The sequence below is a fragment of the Natator depressus genome, chromosome 15 (genome assembly GCF_965152275.1).
Source record: "Natator depressus isolate rNatDep1 chromosome 15, rNatDep2.hap1, whole genome shotgun sequence".
NCBI lineage: Eukaryota > Metazoa > Chordata > Testudines > Cheloniidae > Natator > Natator depressus.
This window is the reverse complement of record NC_134248.1, coordinates 27,664,430-27,687,711: the sequence shown is the minus strand read 5'-3', so window position 1 is coordinate 27,687,711 and position 23,282 is coordinate 27,664,430. Positions and strand designations below refer to the sequence as shown.

Sequence of the window (23,282 nt, the reverse complement as noted above, 5' to 3'; positions counted from 1 at the left end):
CTCATCGTTTTTTAATTTGTTTTTGTGTGTGTTTTATAATTTACATAATATATTAGTACAGTAGTACATGTCTATAAGTTATACATAAATATACATATATTGGGGGTGCATGCTCAAAAAATTTTTACTGATAGGGGTGCGCGATCAGAAAAGTTTGGAGACCACTGCTATAAGCAATCAGGAGCACATGCCTGTGCACAAGGATGGTCTCTTACCCTTGATATGGTGAATAATTTATGCAGAGGGGACAAACTATTAAAGGAGTGGAAAAGACCACTTATTTTGAGGTGTATCTATAGCAGTGCAGTTCCAACACTAATGTACTTCTGGCTCCCTATTTAGTTTAAAGAAGGATTTCCGTAATGGGTCAAAGGTTAATGAGGTTAAAGGAGTTAATACCAGTAAAAGTTCTTAGCTACTAGCTTTCATTTCCTATAGCTCTTATTTCAGATATTTGATTAACGCTGGTGGAGACAGGGAGAAAGCAGCAATTCTGCTTGGATTTGCAGTAAAGCTGTCATCCTGTATTTGACATTGGTCTCTTTGTTACAGAAATGACTGTGCTATCGTATGTTACAATGATGACTTCACTGTAGGATTTGTCAGGAGGGAGCAGATGGTTCTGAGGGGGGAAATCCTCTGCTTATACAACAAAACTGATTTGATTAGCAGAAATCACAGAGGAAGCATTTGCAATTCTATGACAAATTAATCTAAATGTTAAGATATGTTGGACGTCTTTGCTTAGTATAAAAATGTCTTTTTATAAAAATTCAGGCAACCATATAGAATAATTCTAAGGGTGATAGCTATACAATTGTAAGTTCCAAATTTTTAATGTTCTGTTTCCCATGTTCATAATGGAACTATTTTCCTGTCACTCATTATAAACAAATGTTAAATTTGACTTTTGATTTCCCCTCTTCTCCCCACCCCACCCCCTTTTTTTTTTTTTTTTTTTTTTTAGCTCTGGCTTAAATATACTATATCCTGGAGAAGTGGAAATTAATAACTTACTTAAGTTGGTCTTGACGGAAGGTGAGTTTTTATTGATACTCTGGGGAATAATTTTTTTAATTTAAAAACTAAGCAGAGAGAGGGCGGTTTTGTCTTTTTTCCTGTTAGTAGTTTTTATTTCTGGGATTAAAGAAGTTCAGGAAAGTGGTTGAATGTTAGACTATCATAAACTAACACTTCCTTGGAAGTTATAGAATGTTTTTAAGTTCTCAGTGCTTTGCCTGGATGTGTGGGGAAGGTGAAACACTGTATCAGAGTAATGGCAAGGTCTAACTTAAAACTAGAAAGGTTTACAAATCTGTTTTGACACTATTCATAATGTACTTTGTCTAGCCTGAATATCGTACCTAATAGGTATGCAGCAATTCCTCAGAAAGGGCCCCCATCTTACACACATCCCCACTGTATATCATTTGAAAAATTATTTTATGTATGTGTAGATGAGGGACGATGTGGAACTGTCAAGTGGTGTCCTAAATCTGTAGGTGAGGTGAACCAGTGTTACCCAAATTGAGTGTCATTTTTTTCCCCGCACTTCCAGAAACATTGCAACATGACTGACTGCAGTTTTTACTGTTTACGTTAATTTCAGTATCTTAATGTGGTGTTTATTGGTAAAAGCTACCAAACGACAATGTAGTAAAATATTTGCATTGGTTTTACATGGGCAAGTGTTTATTTTCCCCAGAAATTATGAAGCTGTTTAGCATGTGGCAAAAATGGTGAATACCAACATTTTGCAATATACTAACATGAATTGTTTTCACATTGCGTATTCTTATTTGTCAGAATATGTCACAAGTGATTTTAATAGCTCGCTCTCTCTCTTTACAATTGAAATTTGCTGACCAGATCAGTCTCTCACTGAGGGTTGTGCACCAGTAGTAGTAGATTGTGTGCCCAGTTTGTACTGTGTGGTGGGTAGATATAAATGTACGTGAATTCGTAATATCACAGACTACCAGGGTTGGAAGGGACCTCAGGAGGTCATCCTGTCCAACCCCCTGCTCGAAGCAGGACCAACCCCAACTAAATCATCCCAGCCAGGGCTTTGTCAAGCCTGACCTTAAAAACCTCCAAGGAAGGAGATTCCACCACCTCCCTAGGTAACCCATTCCAGTGTTTCACCACCCTCCTAGTGAAAAAGTTTTTCTTAATATCCAACCTAAACCTCCCCCACTGCAACTTGAGACCATTACTCTTTGTTTTGTCATCTGCTACCACTGAGAACAGTCTAGATCTATCCTCTTTGGAACCCCCTTTCAGGTAGTTGAAAGCAGCTATCAAATCCCCCCTCATTCTTCTCTTGTGCAGACTAAACAATCCCAGTTCCTTCAGCTTCTCCTCATAAGCCATGTGCCCCAACCCCCTACTCATTTCTGTTGCCCTCTGCTGGATGCTTTCCGATTTTTTCACATCCTTCTTGTAGTGTGGGGCCCCAAACTGGACACGGTACTCCAGATGAGGCCTCACCAATGTCGAATAGAGGGGAACGATCACAACGATCAAATCCCTTCACCATTTGTAAGATTTTGTACATACAGTGTAGCATCTAGTCTGCCTGGTAGAAGGTTTTAATTTGTAATTGCCTATGCATGCAGTACTAGCCTTTGAAATATTCTGGAAACTAGCTTTTAATTCAGTTACACATATGCATAGGCCAGTGTTAGAGTTAGAGATGACAGTGCACAGCTTCATATTATGAATATGCAAAAGCTATGAGAAAGAAGTGTCCTAACAAGAAGTAATGAAGACTAAGTCCTCAAACAAGTCCTTGCCTCTGCACCTGAAGAGGGACGAAGAGCATGTTACAGGAAAAGTTATTTACTTGTTTCCATAATATAAGAACTAGGAGCCACCAAATGAAATGAATGGGTAGCAGGTTTAAAACAAATAAAAGGAAATTCTTCTTCACTCAGCGTACAGTCAACCTGTGGAACTCCTTACCTGAGGAGGTTGTGAAGGCTAGGACTATAACAGGGTTTAAAAGAGAACTGGATAAATTCATGGAGGTTAAGTCCATTAATGGCTATTAGCTAGGATGGGTAAGGAATGGTGTCCCTAGCCTCTGTTTGTCAGAGGGTGGAGATGGATGGCAGGAGAGAGATCACTAGATTATTACCTGTTAGGTTCACTCCCTCTGGGGCACCTGGCATTGGTCACTGTCGGTAGACAGGATACTGGGCTGGATGGACCTTTGGTCTGACCCAGTATGGCCATTCTTATGTTCTCTTACCAACCATGTCATCAACAACATGACAAACCCATTTGACCTTGAAGTACATCCAAGGATGCTTATCAAAATATCTACTAAACTGCATGTAACATCAGTTGTATGGGAGCTCTACTGAAAATAGCAGATGTTGGTGAAGAACAAATGGAGAGATTTGTGAGAGGTGCACTTGATTCTGAAGAGACACAGCTTCTTCAGCTGCCCAATCAAGAAATCTGGCATCAAAATACTTGCTGACATGGCCAAGAAGAACAAATTTAAGTCTGGCAAGGGAGGGACAATCACAGCAGATCCTAGTTTTCCACAGAGCCTTGTCCTTCGCAAGATGCAGTGATGATGTTTCAGTGGGAACTGTTCTTAGTCAGCCAGTAAGACCTGTGCCTTTGTCCCACTGATGGAACAATGAAAGGAACAGACAAAGCTGAATTAGGGTATCAGCTGTAAAATCAAGCTGGAATAATTCATGAGCTAAGAGCATGCAACAAAGAAACCACAGTGTACATCCAAGATGCCGTAGCTGTCATACAAATGATGACTGAAGACAAGTTCCACACATTTGATGAATGGGCTGCTGAATATTTGAGGCAGGTCCAAAAAGGATTTGACAAAGCTAATTCCGTAATCGAAGTCTGTGACAGATATGACAACAGTAACTCTGTGAAAACTACAAAGAGTCCGGTGGCACCTTAAAAACTAAGATTGATATGGGCATAAGTTTTTGTGGGTAAACTTTCTGTGAAAACTGCAGAAAGACAGCGCTGGACAGGATTTAAAGATGGATGCAAGAAATACCAGGCGATTGGTGGACATCCTGTGCCTCAGTGGAAAAAGTTTCTAAAGTTGACATCCAGTAAGCAATCACTTGTAAAATTCCTCTGAGTTTATGGTTCAAAATCTACCTGTGTGTGTAGGAGCACACCCAACACAAACACTCCTCCTTGACTGAGGCTTTTCCAATGGTGAAGGAGCAAAGTCCATTGCCAGTAGAGGTATTGAAGAAGCCCAGGACTTGTACAGTACTCAAGTGGAAGTGGACAGAAGGATGCTTCTGCATGCTGTATGTACCAGTATGGCATTTGAGTCTCTTTGTATCAAAGAAACTGTAGTAATTAGGTCACCTGATACAGTTGTTTTGATCCTTGCTGTTCTCTACTTTCCAAGAGTGGAACATATAGATAATGTGTGGATTGAAACAGATACCATTACCAGCACAACTGACAAGCATTGCTCCATACCCGTGCATGCAAATTGTCATGCACATACTTCCGATGAAGTGAGCTGTAGCTCACGAAAGCTTATGCGCGGATAAATTTGTTAGTCTCTAAGGTGCCACAAGTACTCCTTTTCTTTTTGTGGATACAGACTAACACGGCTGCTACTCTGAATGCTTCCTGTTGTACACATTAACAAGATGACTGTGTCATCCCTATTTGGTGCTCAGAAAAAAATTGTTTAATGTTGTCAAAACAAAGGGACCTTACCACTTAAAAGATCTTGCCAAATTGGAAGAGAGTGCTGGACAAGCCACAGTTTTGGAAGTAAGGAAGTTGGTAGCAGTGCTGCGGTCAGACCAAGAAAGAAAAGATCCACAGAGACCTGAATTGCTTGTGCCTCAATCTACTCTCAATCAACTCATTCCCTTTGTTACTGCATCAAAAAGGACAAGTCACTGGGTCGCTAAAGAGTCAACTGTCTGTAGCCAGGACAATCTTCCCTGCATAGACCTATGTACATGCCAAGGCAGTAAAGTGAGTATGGTAACCCACTCACTCTCAACAGAGATCATAATGATGAACAAGATGATGATGATGATGATGATTAAAAATGTCACTAGTGCTAAAAAAAAAAAAAAATATATAGTACACAGGTTAAGAAGAGAGTGTCTGTACATCGGATTATCCACAATACAAAGTTTGTTTTAAAAAGTCATAAGATACATATAGTGCATAATCAGCAATAACCCAAATTAAGGTGAATAAATTTAACAATACAGTTTAGATATTAGAATCCGAATACTCGGGTACATCACTAATGAAAAGTTATACGGAGAGTTGGTTGTAGAAAGCAAATATAGGAATGAATGTAGATTGTCCCTCAGTAATTGAGCATTTAGGGTAGATTGTCCAGTTGGAAAATACAATCCATGAGAAAAGTATTTCAGTTACTTTCCCCACTGCGCTTCTCATCAGCACTCCAGCTCATCCCTCCTGGTATTGCCAATGTCCGGTGATGCGTTCTAGGTAGATGTCCCTCGACCACCTGATGGCGTCCGACACCATGAGTTGCTGCATCAGCCAAGCGTAGCGCTGACCGATTCCACATTCTCTCAACACTCACTTATTACTGGGAACCCATGCACCCAATGATACCTGTACAAATTGATTATTAGATTTTGTTTTACCTTTTAGATTCTTGTGATCCATTGAGGTCACAAAGAAATCCAGTGTTATGTCTTGAAATAATACATAGCGTCCTTAAATTAAAGAAACGAATGCAAGTACTTCTGAGTGGTCATTTTAATATGTTGATGGTGTCATCAGTTATCCCCATTTCTGTGGTAATGGCACCGCTTGACAACTCCATATCATACCTCATCTTAAAGTAGACATCATAAACGTTGATATGCATGTGTGTAGAGAGGCTACATTGTTGATCACAGTGGTGGTATCTTCCACTCAACTAAAATCAGTGAGTCGTTCAAACTTTAAGAGTACTGAATATGCAGTAAGTCTCAAACTGCTTATATGTCTGTGGAGAATCTCAATAAATTGTAAGCATAGTTACTGTTAGTCAGAAGTGTATGTCCAGCAACATTCCTTATGAATTAATAAAATGTATCTAAAGAAGGCTGTTTTACAACATTTTTCATGTTCTGCCATTGTAGGAGAGAGAAATAGTGGGCTCTCCCAACTTCGTGATGTGATCCTTACTAACTTAGCTGAACAGCTTCAGAACAACAGATTTGGAAGTGAAGATGACGATCATTACAGGTAGAGTGAAATAACACAGTTGTCGCTGTTAATTTGTATTGAGGTGCATTTGGCTTGTCAGCATTATTGTAAACTGAGCTTCTTTCTGCCTAAACAACTCATTCCCTTTGTTACTGCAGTTTGAGCTAATGCTAGCCTTGTGTACATACTGTACCGTTTGCTGAAAGCGCTGAATTCCCCTGGTGGTTTGAAGTATTATAGAACTTTTGGAAATTTCTGTAGAACTGCATAAGTGGTTTGGAAGAGACTTTTGTGAATTCCCTGATAGGTAAATGAGAGCAGATGACGTTTTATTAAGTGTCACTCTTCAGCACTAAGACTATCACCCTCAAGAAGCTCTAATGTTTACTTAAAGATTGACGTTTGGAAGGGGTTTCTTTTTATTAAAAAAGAAGGCTTCACTTGATGTGGACTCTTTGGAGGTACAGTGAGCAAAATGAATGCAGAATGTACTGATATTTTAAACATGCCAGAGCTATATCTATCTTGTATTATACTGTGGTCAGAGACATTTTATTTTTCAAACATCTTTGATATCAGAGTGCTTTGGTTGAACATATTAGTGCTTGAGCATCTCTGATGCTGTCATTCAGTCAGTGTAAACTAATTTGTAATATGGTTTGTCAAGACTTCTCAGGTGTGTTGAATGTATCAGTCATTAATTTTCTTTAATTATAAATCATCAACATCTTCTCATGTCTTTCCTGCATTTTTAAAGACTAAACGATGAGCTTTTGCACTACATTCTCAAGATTGTTGTTCGAGAATCTTGCATCTTAATCACCAAGTGCCAAACTGTATCTAAAGATGAATTTCAAAGACTTCTTTCAACTGTGCCTGTAAGTAAAATGTATTTGTTGAAAATATTCAATTTGCTTAAGTTTTTTCTATTTCTTGATTCCAGCCACCCATTCCCTTTTATGTAGAAGTGTAATGAATACAATAATGCAATCTTTAAAAGGAATAGGGGAGGGAGTTTTTAAGTGCATATTGTTGCAAAAATAAAACCTGATTAATATTACTGAATTAAAATGCTCATGAATAGAAAAGGGGGCAGGACGCTTTCATTACAAACTGATCTTGTATAATAGTGTTAAAGCAGGTTAACATATTGATACATTTTCCCTGGCATCTTGCAAACTGTTTCAGTTTTAACATTTATTTTTGTATAAGGTCTTTCAAAGTTTCACAGAATGATTTACAAAATGGATTAGAATATAGAGAGAGCCTTTTAGAGTTGTGTTTAATTATGCATACAAGCAGAGAGGAATACTGTATGCTCAGAGTTGGGAGATGAGTAAAGAGCTGAAATTTTGAGTAGTAAAAATTTACATAGATATTCTTGCACAGCCATTAATGAGTAGGAGAACATGAGGTTGCAGCAATGGGGAAATAATAAGTGGAATGAGGTTTGGGATCTGTTGTTTTCAGATTTACTACAGTACTTTACTATGTTAGTAAAGTTACTAATTCTCATTTCAGTCTCATTGACCTGCACTCCTCGAATCTCACACCAGAGACTGTGCGTCTCCTTTCAGCAAAGATTTCATGGTTGAGCTCTGCAGTGAGGTCTCATGTTAAGACTTCATTACTTTTACTATAAACATTCAAAACATATACGCATACACATGTAGTATTTAATTACAACTACATTTTTGAAACAAATTTAGTGCTTTATGATGCTTCATTCTTTTTAAATGTTTCACCTACTTATTAGTTCACTAAATACCTTGGTCTCCCAGCCTTCAGTATGAATTAGTGAGATTCTGCTGATTCAGCAAGGACTATGTAACTCAGTGACAATAATTTGTTCAATAACAGGAATTTTGTATCTTTCTTGTACTTTTTTCCCCTGCTTGTTTCCTTTTTCATACTTTAAAAAAGCACAAGGATTGCCTGTGCCAAGTCCGATTTAAAGAGTTCAGATAATGTAAAATGTGCTTATTTATATTAAAGGCTGCATCTTCATGTTTGCGGTATCTGATGGCTGTACAGAACCACCTTCTGAGTAATACTATTTTGATTAAACCTGATGAAAATGATGACAGTGACAGCTCCTTGCAGGGAGAGACATTGAAGGTACAGGTAAACACTGAGTTTTATTCTAGTACTGTTTTCTACGGCCAGTGTTCTTCTGACAGTTCTTATGTTTCAGCAGTGCAACTTACTGGTAGAATCTATTTGTGTTGTCAGTTTTTGTTGTGTTGAAGAAGTTACATAGTGGAAGTCAATACTGTCCCATACTTCAGCTAGAATCTGTGATTGTTCTTTGTATAGTTTCATTTGACACTATATTGTTAGTCTGCCAGCACTTCCCTTCTAAAATTCTGCGTCAAGGCATTTCAGACTTGGCTGTTAAAGGACGTAAGTGTCTTTTGGACCTCGTATTTTTTTAATTTCATATTTAGACTAGCTTTGGAATACAATTTTAGACATCATCTACTCTAGAGATTTTTATATGTAAACTTACCACTTTCAGAAGATATTTTGGCCTCCTATAACTATTGACTTCACTCATAAAATTTTTGCTGTTTTTTAACTAAAAATGGAATGGTCTTTCCCCTGATCTGTATCAGCATGACTTTGCTAATCTTCAGAGCTTGCTGCTAGGCCCATCTTTTCTCCCTGTCCCAGAGGGAGCTGGGGGAAAGGTGAGGTTGGGGGATTATGATGGTTTCATTGATTTGAGGTTTACTAAATTGTGACTACATTTACACTGCTCCTGGGTAGTGCTGTCAGTACATAAGTGTCAGTTTTGTCCCAAAGCTCAGGTTGTTTTTGTAATTTATCTCATAATCTTACTAATTGTATTGTTAAAGTCATTGGGCTGTTTCTGACTGCTGCTTTTTATAGGCACTTGTATGCTTGTTATCTAATGCCATTTATGTTCAAGCTTATTGAGTAAATTCTAAATGTTTCAATACTATTGTCTGTCTTTTTCACTATTCACTCATGTTCTCATTGTTCAGTTTCTCTCTACAGTTATCCTCATACCTTCTAGGGCATTCTATCACCACTGCAGTACTCTGGACTGGGGACTCCTTCCCTACCTAGAAATTGCGTGTGCATCCTGTAAAATGCACCTAGTTTCTCCCAGCACTTTAGGGCTTAGCATTACAAATCAAATTTAAGTCTTGGATGAATCTACCACCATAGGGTTGCCAGGTCACATTATCATTATTTAATTTGGAAACCTATCATTTTGTTCAGTTGTCAGTTGTTTATTGTCTAGGAATTTAAGTATTATTGTATAACATTTTGTACCTAGGAGCTAAAGACCAGTATTTTGGCTCTTGCTACACAAATCCTGACTGGATGTGATGAAGTTTTAGAAATACTGCAACAGGTCACTACAGCTGTTATAAACAGCGACATTTCTGACAGAGAGCAGAGGTAAGACAACCTGAATTCATACTTTTAGCCTGAAATATGAGCTGCTGCCCATTGTGTGAATCAGCTTGCTTAGTAAAGGGAAACTAATACTATCAGAATTCTTACCTCCCTTTATTTTTGTTTTTAATTTAATAATCAAATTATTGAAGGGCAGGAGCTATTTCTTAATACGCATCCGATGAAGAGCAGCTCACGAAAGCTTATGCTCAAATAAATTTGTTAGTCTCTCAGGTGCCACAAGTACTCCTTTTTGCAGATACAGACTAACACGGCTTCTACTCTGAAACCTGTTCTTAATATGAATTATCCTTTGGCATCCCTAAGGCAGTCTCCCTTTGGAGAGCTTTGAATTGGGCTCTCCGTAAATTGATTTCAGTCGTATTAACATAATATACAGATCAACAGAGACACTCGAAAATCATAAGTCTCTTTAGCGCTATAGTTAGTCCAGTTACTTGACTAAGTATCATAAACATTATAATAAATGGAAACAACCTTAATCACCAACACCCTTTTGGAATCCATCCTGCTAGAATTTCTGTAGGTTAGGGTCTTTATCTCCTGAAGATCTCTTTGGCAGCAGCATTTGTATCCGTCACATTCCTTAGTGCTACTTGAATACCCTTCGTATATCATCCAAGCAGCACCCTCTGCCCTCTTTCTTCAGGCAGGAAGTGAAAGCTGGGAATGGAAAACAAAAAACTCCCCAAAATCTTAAGGGTTTTGAAAATATCTCCATTTTGAAAAAGGAAGAGTTAGGCCTAAAAGTTATTTGAAATATCCAGAATGAAGAAGGCTTTTCTAGAAAAAATCCTGTTTCAGACTCTAGCCTTTGAGCTGCATATTGTGTTTGCACCCTTAGGGTCTGTGTTGTGTTTTTTGGAATACATCCCTTTTTTGGGGCTGCTCTCCATACGTACAGACTCGGTTTTTGGTGGTTTTTTCCTCATACGTAGTCTTGGAGACTCAGATGCCTAACAGCACTTTTATATTGTAAGGAGTTGTGGGCTGGGCCCTGCGTCTGCCTTTGTTGGTACAATGCATAGTATATTGGGGGCCTTGATCTCAACCAGGGTCTCTGGGCACTACAGTAAATTAAGAATTTAATTATCATTCACCAAACAGTCTTCTAGGACTGTCATTCCTAAATAGGAATTGCTTACCAGAAAAGATTGTGAATCTTATCGTATATGTTATGAGACACTGGAGTGTTCAGTAGATATTAAAATAGATATTCTCAGTACACTTGCACATAAAAGTTTTCTGCTGCACTTTGAATCATTTACTTACGCAATCTGATTTGGTATTAAACTCATTTCTTTAAATAAAAATAGTAGTGGCATTCTATGAAAAGAATTGTTAGTGTGCACTTTTGACTCTTGTTGCAGGTTAAAGGGCCTGGAACAAGTTACCAAAGCTACTATGCTTGGTCACCTGCTTCCGGTATTACTGACGTCTCTGATGCATCCAAATTTACAGACACTAACCATGGCCGATGCACTGATGCCTCAGCTGGTACAGCTGGTACTTTATACCAGTCAGGTATGGCCATTATACAGTGGATTGAAGTATAGATTTTTAAAACAAGTTTAATATTTATTTGTTTAAATTTATCAATGGTATTCTCATGAAGGATACCAGGGTAAAATATCAAGACTAAAGAATAATGGTGAAATGTTATCTATACTAGCTCTCCAAAATGGGCTGTGCTGTTGGTGGGGTTCTTCCACAATACCAAGATTGGTAAAAATGTAATAAGAACTAATCACTTGTTATTGTTTTGGATCAAAGCTGTCCTTGCGTTGTTCACATACAAGGAAACACATGTTAAGATCTAGTATGAAAAGACCAAGTCCTTATATGTTCTAGCTTAGGGGGGTCAGAGGCTTACCCCGTTCCCCACGGCTCCCAGGAAGCAGCAAGCATGAGCCCCCTCCGGCTCCTACGTACTACGTGGAGGTGTGGCCAGGTGGCTCTGTGCTCTGCCCTGTCCGCAGGCGCTGCCCTCGCTGCCCATTGGCTGCGGTTCCTGGTCAATGGGACCTGCAGGGATGGCGCTTGTGGTTGGGGCGGCGTGCAGAGCCTCCTGGCTGTGCTCAGAGCCGGCAGGGGGACATGCTTCTGGGAGCTGCTTGCGGTACGCACCGCCCGGAGCCTGCACCCCTGAGCGCCTTCCCCCCCTCTCCCCCGCGCACTCCTATCCCCTCCCGCAACCCTGATCCCGCTCCCCTCCAAACACTTGGATCCCAGCCAGAGCCCCCTCTTGTTCCCCAACCCCCTCATCCCCAGCCCCACCCCAGAGCCTGCACCCCCAGCCAGAGCCCTCCCTGCCCATCCCTGATCCCCCTCCTGCCCTCTGAACCCATTGGTCCCAGCCTGGAGCCCCGTCCTGAGCCGCAAACCTCTCATCCCCAGCCCCACCCCAGAGCCCTCCCCCCGCGCCCCAACCTGGAGCCCCCTCCCGCACCGTGAACTCCTAATTTCTGGCCCCACCCCAGAGCCCTTACCCCCAACCGCACCCCACCCCCAATTTCGTGAGCATTCATGGCCTGCCATACAATTTCCATACCCTGATGTGACCCTCAGGCCAAAAAGTTTACCCACCCCTGTTCTAGCTAGAAGCAAATTTCTCCAAATCATTAACACATGGAGAATTTTCTAATTTGTGATGGTGTTTATACAGCTACATTAACTAAGTTTTTCCCTTAGTTTGTTAGCTCAAGGGTTCTCAAACTTCCATGGTGAGGACTATATCCTACAAGAGATTTTCATACACCCACTTCCCTTCGCATGGGCAATTTCACAGTGTCCCTGTGGCAACAACAGCAGTTGTTTATATGGAAAAGTAATAATAGGAAAGCATTTAATTTATTTTTAGCTTTTTTAAAAATATATGATTTAGCCACTAGAAACAATGAGGAGAGCTGGTGGCATGTTTCCAGCCAGCTCTCTACAAATCATCAGCAAGCGGTCCATGGATCACAGTTCAAGAACTGCTGCTTGGCAACTACTAGTAACAGAAACAGATGCTATCCATTGTGCCCTATCCAGTCTAAGTTACAGCATTAATAACTATGCAGCGTAATATTAACAAGCTTCAGAAACCTACACAGTTCTTACAGTGAAACATGGTCTTCATGTGTTTATAAAGTTGTTTGTGTTTGTTGCAGACGGCCTTGTTGCTTAAAACCCAGTCTCCAGTTTTCTCAGAGGTGGGCAGTTCCCCCAGTGGTACCTCAGAGCAGAAGGGCAAGCTGTTCCCTGATGAGAGGTGATTGCCTCTTACTCCCATTATTCACAACTTTTTGTATTGAAAACACTCATTTTTTAATTATGTTGCTTCTGGTCTGACCATTGCTGAAGAGTGAATGACTCATAGAAGCAAGGGTCTTGAGGGGTCAGCATTACAGTAGTCTGAATCTACAAAGCAGTTTTACATAACAAGGCTTTACAAAGTGCATTTAATTTTTTGAAAAGAAATAATTTCCCATAAAGAGTAGAAATATAGGTCTAATGGGAAGCTTAGATGAAGTATAGCATGCGTGTGTGCTCTCGCTAGCTTTTTAAAAGGATTTCTGCATGCTTGAGTCCCAGGTCAATGTACAGAATCATAGAGAGCTTTATAACAAAATGTGGTTCACTGTAGCTGCATAGAGTATTCTAAATTCATTGTAATTTTTAAGTAGTAATGGGCAAGAAGTAATTTATCTCTAGTCCTGGTTTTAAATCTTAGGTCACAAATGAAAAGAATATAGTCTCGGCTTAAATCCAGTTATCATGTGCAAGTTTTGTTTAATTTCACATTTAAGCTTTTGGTGTTTGCACTGGTAGTTTTGAAAGCAGTTTTTTGAGATATGTGAAATGCAACAACTTCCTTTGCACTCCAGACTTACATAGACTTGAATGAAATGTTACGTATATATTCTTTTATGGTGATCTTATCTTTTATCAAGTATTATCCCAGGAGGGAAGATGGATTATGTATTAACATTCAAAGACTGGAACCAGTTTATAGTACAATACATTACTTGTTAGATATAATTTTTTCCAGGGCTTTCTAGATTTCTAAAACTGTGACATATCCAAGTTTACAGGTTACAGCTTGGCATGTTTTATTTGTAATGTAAAGAGCTCAGGTTATTTAAGCTGCCATTGTACCCTCAACACACCTGCTTAAAGTGATTAGACAAATATTTTGTTTGCTGTTAATAACCCGAAGAGAATTATTAGGCTTTTTAAAACATCTTATGGTGGTGTTTGAATATATAATACAAAACTATATGTGTACATCTTCAGTACTACCTTTTAGCTTTTTCTGTGATTTCAGAATATTAGAAGAGAAAGAGGAGCCAGGTTTTCTCACTGGCTTGAAAATCCCAGCTCCCTGGGCTGCTGGGAAAACTGTAGAAACAGTGCATCCTGTCAGGGACAACTATAAGTTTAAAGAAACTGTACATATTCCAGGAGCCCGCTGTTTATATCTTAGATTTGATAGCAGATGTTCTTCACAGTACGATTATGATAAGGTAAGCAAGGGCCAGTACAGAAACTTCTTTATTATGTGTCTTTCATTAATGTTTCTCATTTTCATCTTTGCTGCTCCTCCTCACCCATGGCACTTTATTACTAGTAACGAGGTTCACCGGGGGAAGGAGACCAAAGCCCTGAGGTAAGTGGGAAAGCGGGATACCGGGAGGAAGCACAGGCAGGAATGTCTGTGAGGGGAGGGCTCCTGCCTCATACTGGGAATGAGGGGCGATCAACAGGTTATCTCAAGTGCTTATATACAAATGCACAAAGCCTTGGAAACAAGCAGGGAGAACTGGAGGTCCTGGTGATGTCAAGGAACTATGACGTGATTGGAATAACAGAGACTTGGTGGGATAACTCGCATGACTGGAGTACAGTCATGGATGGTTATAAACTGTTCAGGAAGGACAGGCAGGGCAGAAAAGGTGGGGGAGTAGCACTGTATGTAAGGGAGCAGTATGACTGCTCAGAGCTCCGGTACAAAACTGTGGTAAAACCTGAGTGTCTCTGGATTAAGTTTAGAAGTGTGTGCAACAAGAGTGATGTAGTGGTGGGAGTCTGCTATAGACCACCGGACCAGGGGGATGAGGTGGATGAGGCTTTCTTCCGGCAACTCACGGAAGCTACTAGATCGCATGCCCTGATTCTCATGGGTGACTTTAATTTTCCTGATATCTGCTGGGAGAGCAATACAGCGGTGCATAGACAATCCAGGAAGTTTTTGGAAAGCGTAGGGGACAATTTCCTGGCGCAAGTGCTAGGGGAGCCAACTAGGGGGGGCGCTTTTCTTGACCTGCTGCTCACAAACCGGGTAGAATTAGTGGGGGAAGCAAAAGTGGATGGGAATCTGGGAGGCAGTGACCATGAGTTGGTTGAGTTCAGGATCCTGACGCAGGGAAGAAAGGTAAGCAGCAGGATACGGACCCTGGACTTCAGGAAAGCAGACTTCAACTCCCTCAGGGAACAGATGGCCAGGATCCCCTGGGGGACTAACATGAAGGGGAAGGGAGTCCAGGAGAGCTGGCTGTATTTCAAGGAATCCCTGTTGAGGTTACAGGGACAAACCATCCCGATGAGTCGAAAGAATAGTAAACATGGCAAGCGAGCAGCTTGGCTTAATGGTGAAATCCTAGCGGATCTTAAACATAAAAAAGAAGCTTACAAGAAGTGGAAGGTTGGACATATGACCAGGGAAGAGTATAAAAATATTGCTCGGGCATGTAGGAAAGATATCAGGAGGGCCAAATCGCACCTGGAGCTGCAGCTAGCAAGAGATGTCAAGAGTAACAAGAAGGGTTTCTTCAGGTATGTTGGCAACAAGAAGAAAGCCAAGGAAAGTGTGGGCCCCTTACTGAATGAGGGAGGCAACCTAGTGACAGAGGATGTGGAAAAAGCTAATGTACTCAATGCTTTTTTTGCCTCTGTTTTCACTAACAAGGTCAGCTCCCAGACTGCTGCGCTGGGCATCACAGAATGGGGAAGAGATGGCCAGCCCTCTGTGGAGATAGAGGTGGTTAGGGACTATTTAGAAAAGCTGGACGTGCACAAGTCCATGGGGCCGGACGAGTTACATCCGAGAGTGCTGAAGGAATTGGCGGCTGTGATTGCAGAGCCCTTGGCCATTATCTTTGAAAACTCGTGGCGAACGGGGGAAGTCCCGGATGACTGGAAAAAGGCTAATGTAGTGCCAATCTTTAAAAAAGGGAAGAAGGAGGATCCTGGGAACTACAGGCCAGTCAGCCTCACCTCAGTCCCTGGAAAAATCATGGAGCAGGTCCTCAAAGAATCAATCCTGAAGCACTTACATGAGAGGAAAGTGATCAGGAACAGTCAGCATGGATTCACCAAGGGAAGGTCATGCCTGACTAATCTAATCGCCTTTTATGATGAGATTACTGGTTCTGTGGATGAAGGGAAAGCAGTGGATGTATTGTTTCTTGACTTTAGCAAAGCTTTTGACACGGTCTCCCACAATATTCTTGTCAGCAAGTTAAGGAAGTATGGGCTAGATGAATGCACTATAAGGTGGGTAGAAAGCTGGCTAGATTGTCGGGCTCAACGGGTAGTGATCAATGGCTCCATGCCTAGTTGGCAGCCGGTGTCAAGTGGAGTGCCCCAGGGGTCGGTCCTGGGGCCGGTTTTGTTCAATATCTTCATAAATGATCTGGAGGATGGTGTGGATTGCACTCTCAGCAAATTTGCAGATGATACTAAACTGGGAGGAGTGGTAGATACGCTGGAGGGGAGGGATAGAATACAGAAGGACCTAGACAAATTGGAGGATTGGGCCAAAAGAAATCTGATGAGGTTCAATAAGGATAAGTGCAGGGTCCTGCACTTAGGATGGAAGAATCCAATGCACCGCTACAGACTAGGGACTGAATGGCTAGGCAGCAGTTCTGCGGAAAAGGACCTAGGGGTGACAGTGGACGAGAAGCTGGATATGAGTCAACAGTGTGCCCTTGTTGCCAAGAAGGCCAATGGCATTTTGGGATGTATAAGTAGGGGCATAGCGAGCAGATCGAGGGATGTGATCGTTCCCCTCTATTCGACACTGGTGAGGCCTCATCTGGAGTACTGTGTCCAGTTTTGGGCCCCACACTACAAGAAGGATGTGGATAAATTGGAGAGAGTCCAGCGAAGGGCAACAAAAATGATTAGGGGTCTAGAGCACATGACTTATGAGGAGAGGCTGAGGGAGCTGGGATTGTTTAGTCTGCAGAAGAGAAGAATGAGGGGGGATTTGATAGCTGCTTTCAACTACCTGAAAGGGGGTTCCAAAGAGGATGGCTCTAGACTGTTCTCAATGGTAGCAGATGACAGAACGAGGAGTAATGGTCTCAAGTTGCAATGGGGGAGGTTTAGATTGGATATTAGGAAAAACTTTTTCACTAAGAGGGTGGTGAAACACTGGAATGCGTTACCTAGGGAGGTGGTAGAATCTCCTTCCTTAGAGGTTTTTAAGGTCAGGCTTGACAAAGCCCTGGCTGGGATGATTTAACTGGGAATTGGTCCTGCTTCGAGCAGGGGGTTGGACTAGATGACCTTCTGGGGTCCCTTCCAACCCTGATATTCTATGATGTGGGAGGTTTTTACTGACAGCAATGCTAACATACTGTAATTCCACAAGGTCTGATTCTCTGTAGAATCCTAGAATTTAGAGATGAAAAGAAATTTAGGGTAGTGGGCAGCTGTGAATAAGGGTGTCAGGGGAAGGGTGTCAGTCTCCTCTCTTAGCATGTGTAAAACTAGGTTGGATTATAGACTAGAAAATACACAATGAGGGAGCTATTCTGAAATGGCAGGAAGATGGGACTGGATGACTTAATAGAGCTTTTCCATCTCTGATTTCTGTGCGGGATAATTTCTATAATTCTATTAAGAAAAGGTCAAAAAGTATGGGCTAAACATTTACAAAGGACTTTTTTAGAACGTAATGTCCAGTGAATGTCACTGTTGTGTAGCAGGAAACTTAGATGGTAGATCCTTAAAGAATTAGGTTTCGTACAGAACATTTCTCCTAAGATGCCGGAATGTGGTGATGGTAATTCAATGGGAGAAATATAATAACCCTCAGAAAGGTTACCTCCTCCACAAACTCAGACCAGCATTCCCTGTTGACATCCATTTCATGACTGCTTAGATTATTCCTCTTTATTGTAAAACATGTTGAGTTCGTTCTCCTTTTTTCTGTCACCCAGTTTTCCTTATTTCTTTGATTTAGTTGTCTCCTTTGTAGATCAGCACAGTTTGTTCAAACTGGCAGAACTGGAAAGGATAACTTTCTGATTATAAATGGCTTGTTTACATGGATTAATATGAATATGTCTTTTCAATTTCAAGAATATAGCTAATGAAATACCACCCTTCTTTTCTGTGTAATCTAAGAGCCACTTACTTATACTGCTTAGTTATTGTGGCTTTGTATTCTCTAACGTAGTTTAAGTCCTGTGATACCTAATCTTAAACTTACTGGTTTTGTAACCATTAACTTTTAAGCACTTTTAAAAAAAACAAAACAAAAAAACTTTGGGCCTCATCATGTCCCCATTGAAGTAATTTGCAAACTGTTAACTCCCATTTACTTCAAAAGGAGCAGGATCCAGCCCTTTATTTAGAGAGGCAGCATGTTCTTGTGAGCTGAACATGGGACTCTGGGAGCTAGGATTGAATTCCTGATTTCTATTCCAAATTCTGCCACTGACTTCCTGTGTGACCTTGGGCAAGTCACTTAGCCCTCTCTGCCTCAGTTTCCCCATCTGTAAAATGGGGAAATAATACTTGCTTGGCTGCCTATCAACCTCACAAGGCTGTTGTCAGGATTTGTTTCTTAATGTTTGTGAAGCGCTTTGAAGTTGTAAAGCGCTGTGTAAGTGCTAAGTATTATTATTAGATTTTTTGTTTTTCTTTTACAGTCTAACAGTGTATTTTATGTTTTGAAGTTGGTGATCTATGCTGGTCCTAACACAAACAGTAGGAAGGTTGCTGAGTATGGAGGCAATACACTGGGATATGGCAGCCGTAGTGTCTTAGGAACGGGTTGGCCGAAAGACTTAGTGAAGGTACAGTATTACAAAACAACAATATTTCACATAGAAAAGTCCCTTTTTGAAAACTGTATCGAGATTATTTTTAACACTTATTTTTAAAGTAGTCGAGCCCAAATATTTTAGTGTAAGCTTATCTCTGAGAGCACTCACTAAGATGGTGTTTATGTCCTTGGGGAAGGAACTCTTGTCCCATACAACATTACTGCTGCCCATATTTTATAGGAGCATGGCACTCATTTTGGCAGTAATGGCATTCCACGATTAGCATCTTGTAGAAGAATCAGGAAAGAACTGCACTTCCAATCTCGGAGACTTTCAAGACACTACCATTCCCCATGAGTATATATAGCAAAAGTTCCTGCTGACCCTGAGGCTGTGCAAATGGGCTCAAGGACCATAGGGGCATAGTTTTAGGACAGCACACAAGCCACTAAAAATATTAAATATAACCATTTCTGTTCTCCTACCCATTTGTCTGTTTTTTTTAAATCAGTTAATATGCATTTTTTGGGAACATACATTTAACAAAAAATAGAAATCTGAGATTCTCAGAAACCTATAGGAATTTCCAGAGATCTACCAAGATTGGTGAACTTAGAATGTGTTCAGTATGTTCTCTCTGATTTATGTAATATCACTTCCCTTATGTAGTTGTGGTGAAGCATAATCCTGAGTGTTGTCCTATACTAAAATTGGGTATGTACTTGATAAAACATGACATTGTCAAAAAGGAAAGCGAGAGGCGGTTGTTCAGTTAGACAGCAGTGCTTTGACTTGCAACTTGGAAGTTCTAGTCTTGGGAACACTCTGTTCCAGTGGCTCAAATTAGCGACGATAATGTTATTTTGTCAGAAATTACATAGTTTTGTTAGCAGCTCCTGCTGTTTACTTACGTTATTTTACTAGCTTCCTCTACTTGAAGAGCTTGCCTGCCTGTTTGGCCACAGGAAAGGAGCTGGTGATTATTGCCTGTGCTCTCAAAAAAATAAAGTAAATGTTTTAGTGGAAATTTGTCTGCCTGGGTTAGCTATCATTGTAGCCATATGGCGACACATTCTTTCCTTTGCCCCGCTATAGATAGCGAGCAGCAAAACTTAACCAAAGTGTAATCAGAAATGGATATTTGCATGAAAAGGGGAAGAGCTTAATTAGCATACATAATTGGAAATAAAGAGAATTTTTGAAATAAAGCAACGGTCATTCTTTTAAAAATTAATCCATAAAATAAGCCAGTTTTATAAAAAAAAAAAAAAAAAAAAAGTGTTTGCATTGTTTTAAGTGTCTTTTCCCCCCTCCCTTTAAAATTTAAGGTGGAAGGGGATACAGTCACCTTCTCCTTTGAAATGAGGAGTGGCCGTGAGCACAACACTCCGGACAAAGCTATGTGGGGCTTTGCTTGCACTGTTCGAGCACAGGTACTGTCAGTATAACCAGTGTTGTCAGGCTGAACTTAAATTTTTCTCTGATTTACATTATGTACATTATTTTAATTTAAAAAAAACAAATGGTGGTTGTACTTATGAAACAGACCTAAATGTTGGGGTTTGGGTTAAAAAAAAATCAGACCAGCTGTTTGGATAGCCATCTCTGTACAATGGAAGGGAGCTACTGCTTTAGATCTCTCACTTCATTGGCGAGGTACGGTTAGGCACACTTCGTAGTATGATTAGGCCTTGGAACAATGGATGACAGTTTTAAGTACTCTCTGCTTATCTGGTATGGAGCATCAATGGTGCTGGATTTGGAGGAGACCACTAGATATCCATCCAGGCTTGTAGGAGGTGAGTTCAATGTGGGGGGTTGAGTATCTACGAGTAAGCTGGGCATCAGAGGTAGAAATAATAAATAATGGCTCTAGGACAGAGAAAAAGACCAGACTTGGGAGGAGAGGCAGGAAACAGGGATCAAGTACTATGAAGAAAAATTCATACCACTGTGCCCAGGAGATAAGACAAAGTCTGGTCTAAGAGAAGATAAAATGGAGTTTTCAGAGGTGATGAATTGCCTGCCCTCAAAAAAATAATTCTTAGTCCTTTTGGGTTATGTGACTTCCAGTTTTGTAAGCCCATGAATTTCCTAGTATTCAAATTCAGTTCTTATACATACTGATTTGTAGTGTTCTATAAGTAAAATATAAATAAAATTGCCAGAGCTTGTTATATTGTGACACTGTATGATATGCATGCCATGTAGATTGCTTAGAGAGCCACTTTAAAGTTAATTGGATTGTTGTGGTTTATCCCTATCAATACTGCAGGAGTCTTCAGAAGATGTGTCAGGAGGATTACCATTCTTGGTTGACCTGGCTTTAGGCCTTTCTGTGTTAGCTTGCTCCATGCTAAGGATATTATATAATGGACCAGAAATTACCAAAGACGAGGAAACATGCCAGGAACTCTTAAGATCTAAACTGTTACAGAGGTAAAAAATCTTTGTCTTAATCTGAATTTAATGTAACTGTGTGCAGTGCAGTTGTCACAGTGTTGGTCCCAGAATATTAGAGAGACAAGTTGGGTGAGGTAATATATTTTATTGGACCAACTTCTGCTGGTGAGAGAGACAAGCTTTTGAATCACACAGAGTTCTTCTTCAGATCTGAAGACCTGACAAGCTTTTAAATCACACAGAGCTCTTCTTCAGATCTGAAGACCTGAAGAAGAACTCTGTGTGACTCAAAAGCTGCGCTCTCTCACCAACAGAAGTTGGTCCTGTAAAAAATATTACCTCCGCCACTTGTCTCTACCTTAATTTGTATATTGAGGCTAGGTAGTAGCTTTCAGAAAGGGTAAATTTGCTGCTGCGCTTAAGCCAGCTGTCATGTATCTGACTGCTCTACCACTTTATTTGTATATATAACTAACTCAGCAGTGTATTAATTCTATAGAACTGTTGGAAAGTAAGGAAATAATTTCAGTAAAAAAAATTGTTGTTTTCTTTACTAAAGCTGAGTGACTATTGGGAAGTATATTCTGTGAAAACTAATTAATATTTTACAGAAAACTTCCATTCGGCCAGGTTCAGAGCCTTTCCATATTAACTTTTAGCAAACATTTTAAGCACTCAAGCTTTACCAACTCAAATACTTATGAAAAGTAACTTCTTAGCCAATAGTCAAGAATATGAGCTAGAAGCAAATGTTTGTTTGTATTTCATTGTAAATTTCCCAATTTGTGCGGTTAGCTAGTTAAATAAGTCATGTGGCATTTTGAATGACTTGAGAACTTCCAAGCATCCTTGAATTACAAATATTTCCTTCTAATATAAACTGAGAAGTTTGTAGTGTGCGTGTTAGGTCTGTAAGTTACAGCACATATTGTGCATGCATCCGGTGAAGTGAGCTGTAGCTCATGAAAGCTTATGGTCAAATAAATTGGTTAGTCTGTAAGGTGCCACAAGTACTCCTTTTCTTTTTGCAAATACAGACTAACACAGCTGCTACTCTGAAACAGCACATATTGTAAAATCAGTTAAAGTATTGACCATTTCAATAATCTGTGAACACAAAGAATCATTCCTTGAAGTTAGTGAGTTTTAGAATTGTATAATCTGTTCACAGATAGTTCGCTAGCAGAGAAAAAGACAAAATTTGTTGAAAAAATTGTCTGGCTATGCCGGAATAAGGACAGGAGACACTGGATGTGCTTTAATTAGGCTGCAACTTTATTCCTAAATATTAGTGAGTGCGTGGCAGAGAAAAGTGTACAGTATAGGTAATTCCATAATCATTTACATATACCTAAGGGGTGCTACTGTCAGCCCTTCCCCTTGACCCATCCTGTGCCTCAGCCAGCCTGCTGCTGGGACATAGAATCATAGAATATCAGGGTTGGAAGGGACCTCAGGAGGTCATCTAGTCCAACCCCCTGCTCAAAGCAGGACCGATCCCCAATTAAATCATCCCAGCCAGGGCTTTGTCAAGCCTGACCTTAAAAACCTCTAAGGAAGGAGATTCTACCACCTCCCTAGGTAACGCATTCCAGTGTTTCACCACCCTCCTAGTGAAAAAGTTTTTCCTAATATCCAACCTAAACTTCCCCCACTGCAACTTGAGACCATTACTCCTCATTCTGTCATCTGCTGCCATTGTCTTTGGAACCCCCTTTCAGGTAGTTGAAAGCAGCTATCAAATCCCCCCCTCATTCTTCTCTTCCGTAGACTAAACATCCCCAGTTCCCTCAGCCTCTCCTCATAACTCATGTGTTCCAGTCCCTTAATCATTTTTGTTGCCCTCTGCTGGACTCTTTCCAATTTGCCCACATCCTTCTTGTAGTATGGGGCCCAAAACTGGACACAGTACTCCAGATGAGGCTTCACCAGTGTCGAATAGAGGGGAACGATCACGTCCCTCGATCTGCTGGCAGTGCCCCTACTTATACATCCCAAAATGCCATTGGCCTTCTTGGCTACAAGGGCACACTGTTGACTCATATCCAGCTTCTCGTCCACTGTAACCCCTAGGTCCTTTTCTGCAGAACTGCTGCGTAGCCATTCGGTCCCTAGTCTGTAGCGGTGCATTGGATTCTTCTGTCCTAAGTGCAGGACTCTGCACTTGTCCTTGTTGAACCTCAT

The 23,282-nt window shown here is 40.5% G+C and overlaps 1 protein-coding gene across 3 annotated transcripts in view; it reads left to right on the top strand.

Moving 5' to 3' along the window:
- HECTD4 (HECT domain E3 ubiquitin protein ligase 4) overlaps window positions 1–23,282 on the top strand; it is a 125,692-nt gene that overhangs the window by 51,391 nt on the left and 51,019 nt on the right. Inside the window, exons 14-24 of one of the 3 annotated variants that reach the window (XM_074972732.1) lie at window positions 968–1,038; window positions 6,135–6,240; window positions 6,959–7,079; window positions 8,197–8,319; window positions 9,509–9,633; window positions 11,022–11,175; window positions 12,804–12,904; window positions 13,961–14,159; window positions 18,606–18,725; window positions 20,024–20,128; window positions 20,971–21,134. In XM_074972732.1, coding sequence (XP_074828833.1) covers window positions 968–1,038; window positions 6,135–6,240; window positions 6,959–7,079; window positions 8,197–8,319; window positions 9,509–9,633; window positions 11,022–11,175; window positions 12,804–12,904; window positions 13,961–14,159; window positions 18,606–18,725; window positions 20,024–20,128; window positions 20,971–21,134 — 1,389 coding nt within the window. Of the gene's footprint in view, window positions 1–967; window positions 1,039–6,134; window positions 6,241–6,958; window positions 7,080–8,196; window positions 8,326–9,508; window positions 9,634–11,021; window positions 11,176–12,803; window positions 12,905–13,960; window positions 14,160–18,578; window positions 18,726–20,023; window positions 20,129–20,970; window positions 21,135–23,282 lie in introns of all 3 variants that reach the window. The other 2 variants (XM_074972731.1, XM_074972730.1) reach the window with 2 other exon arrangements.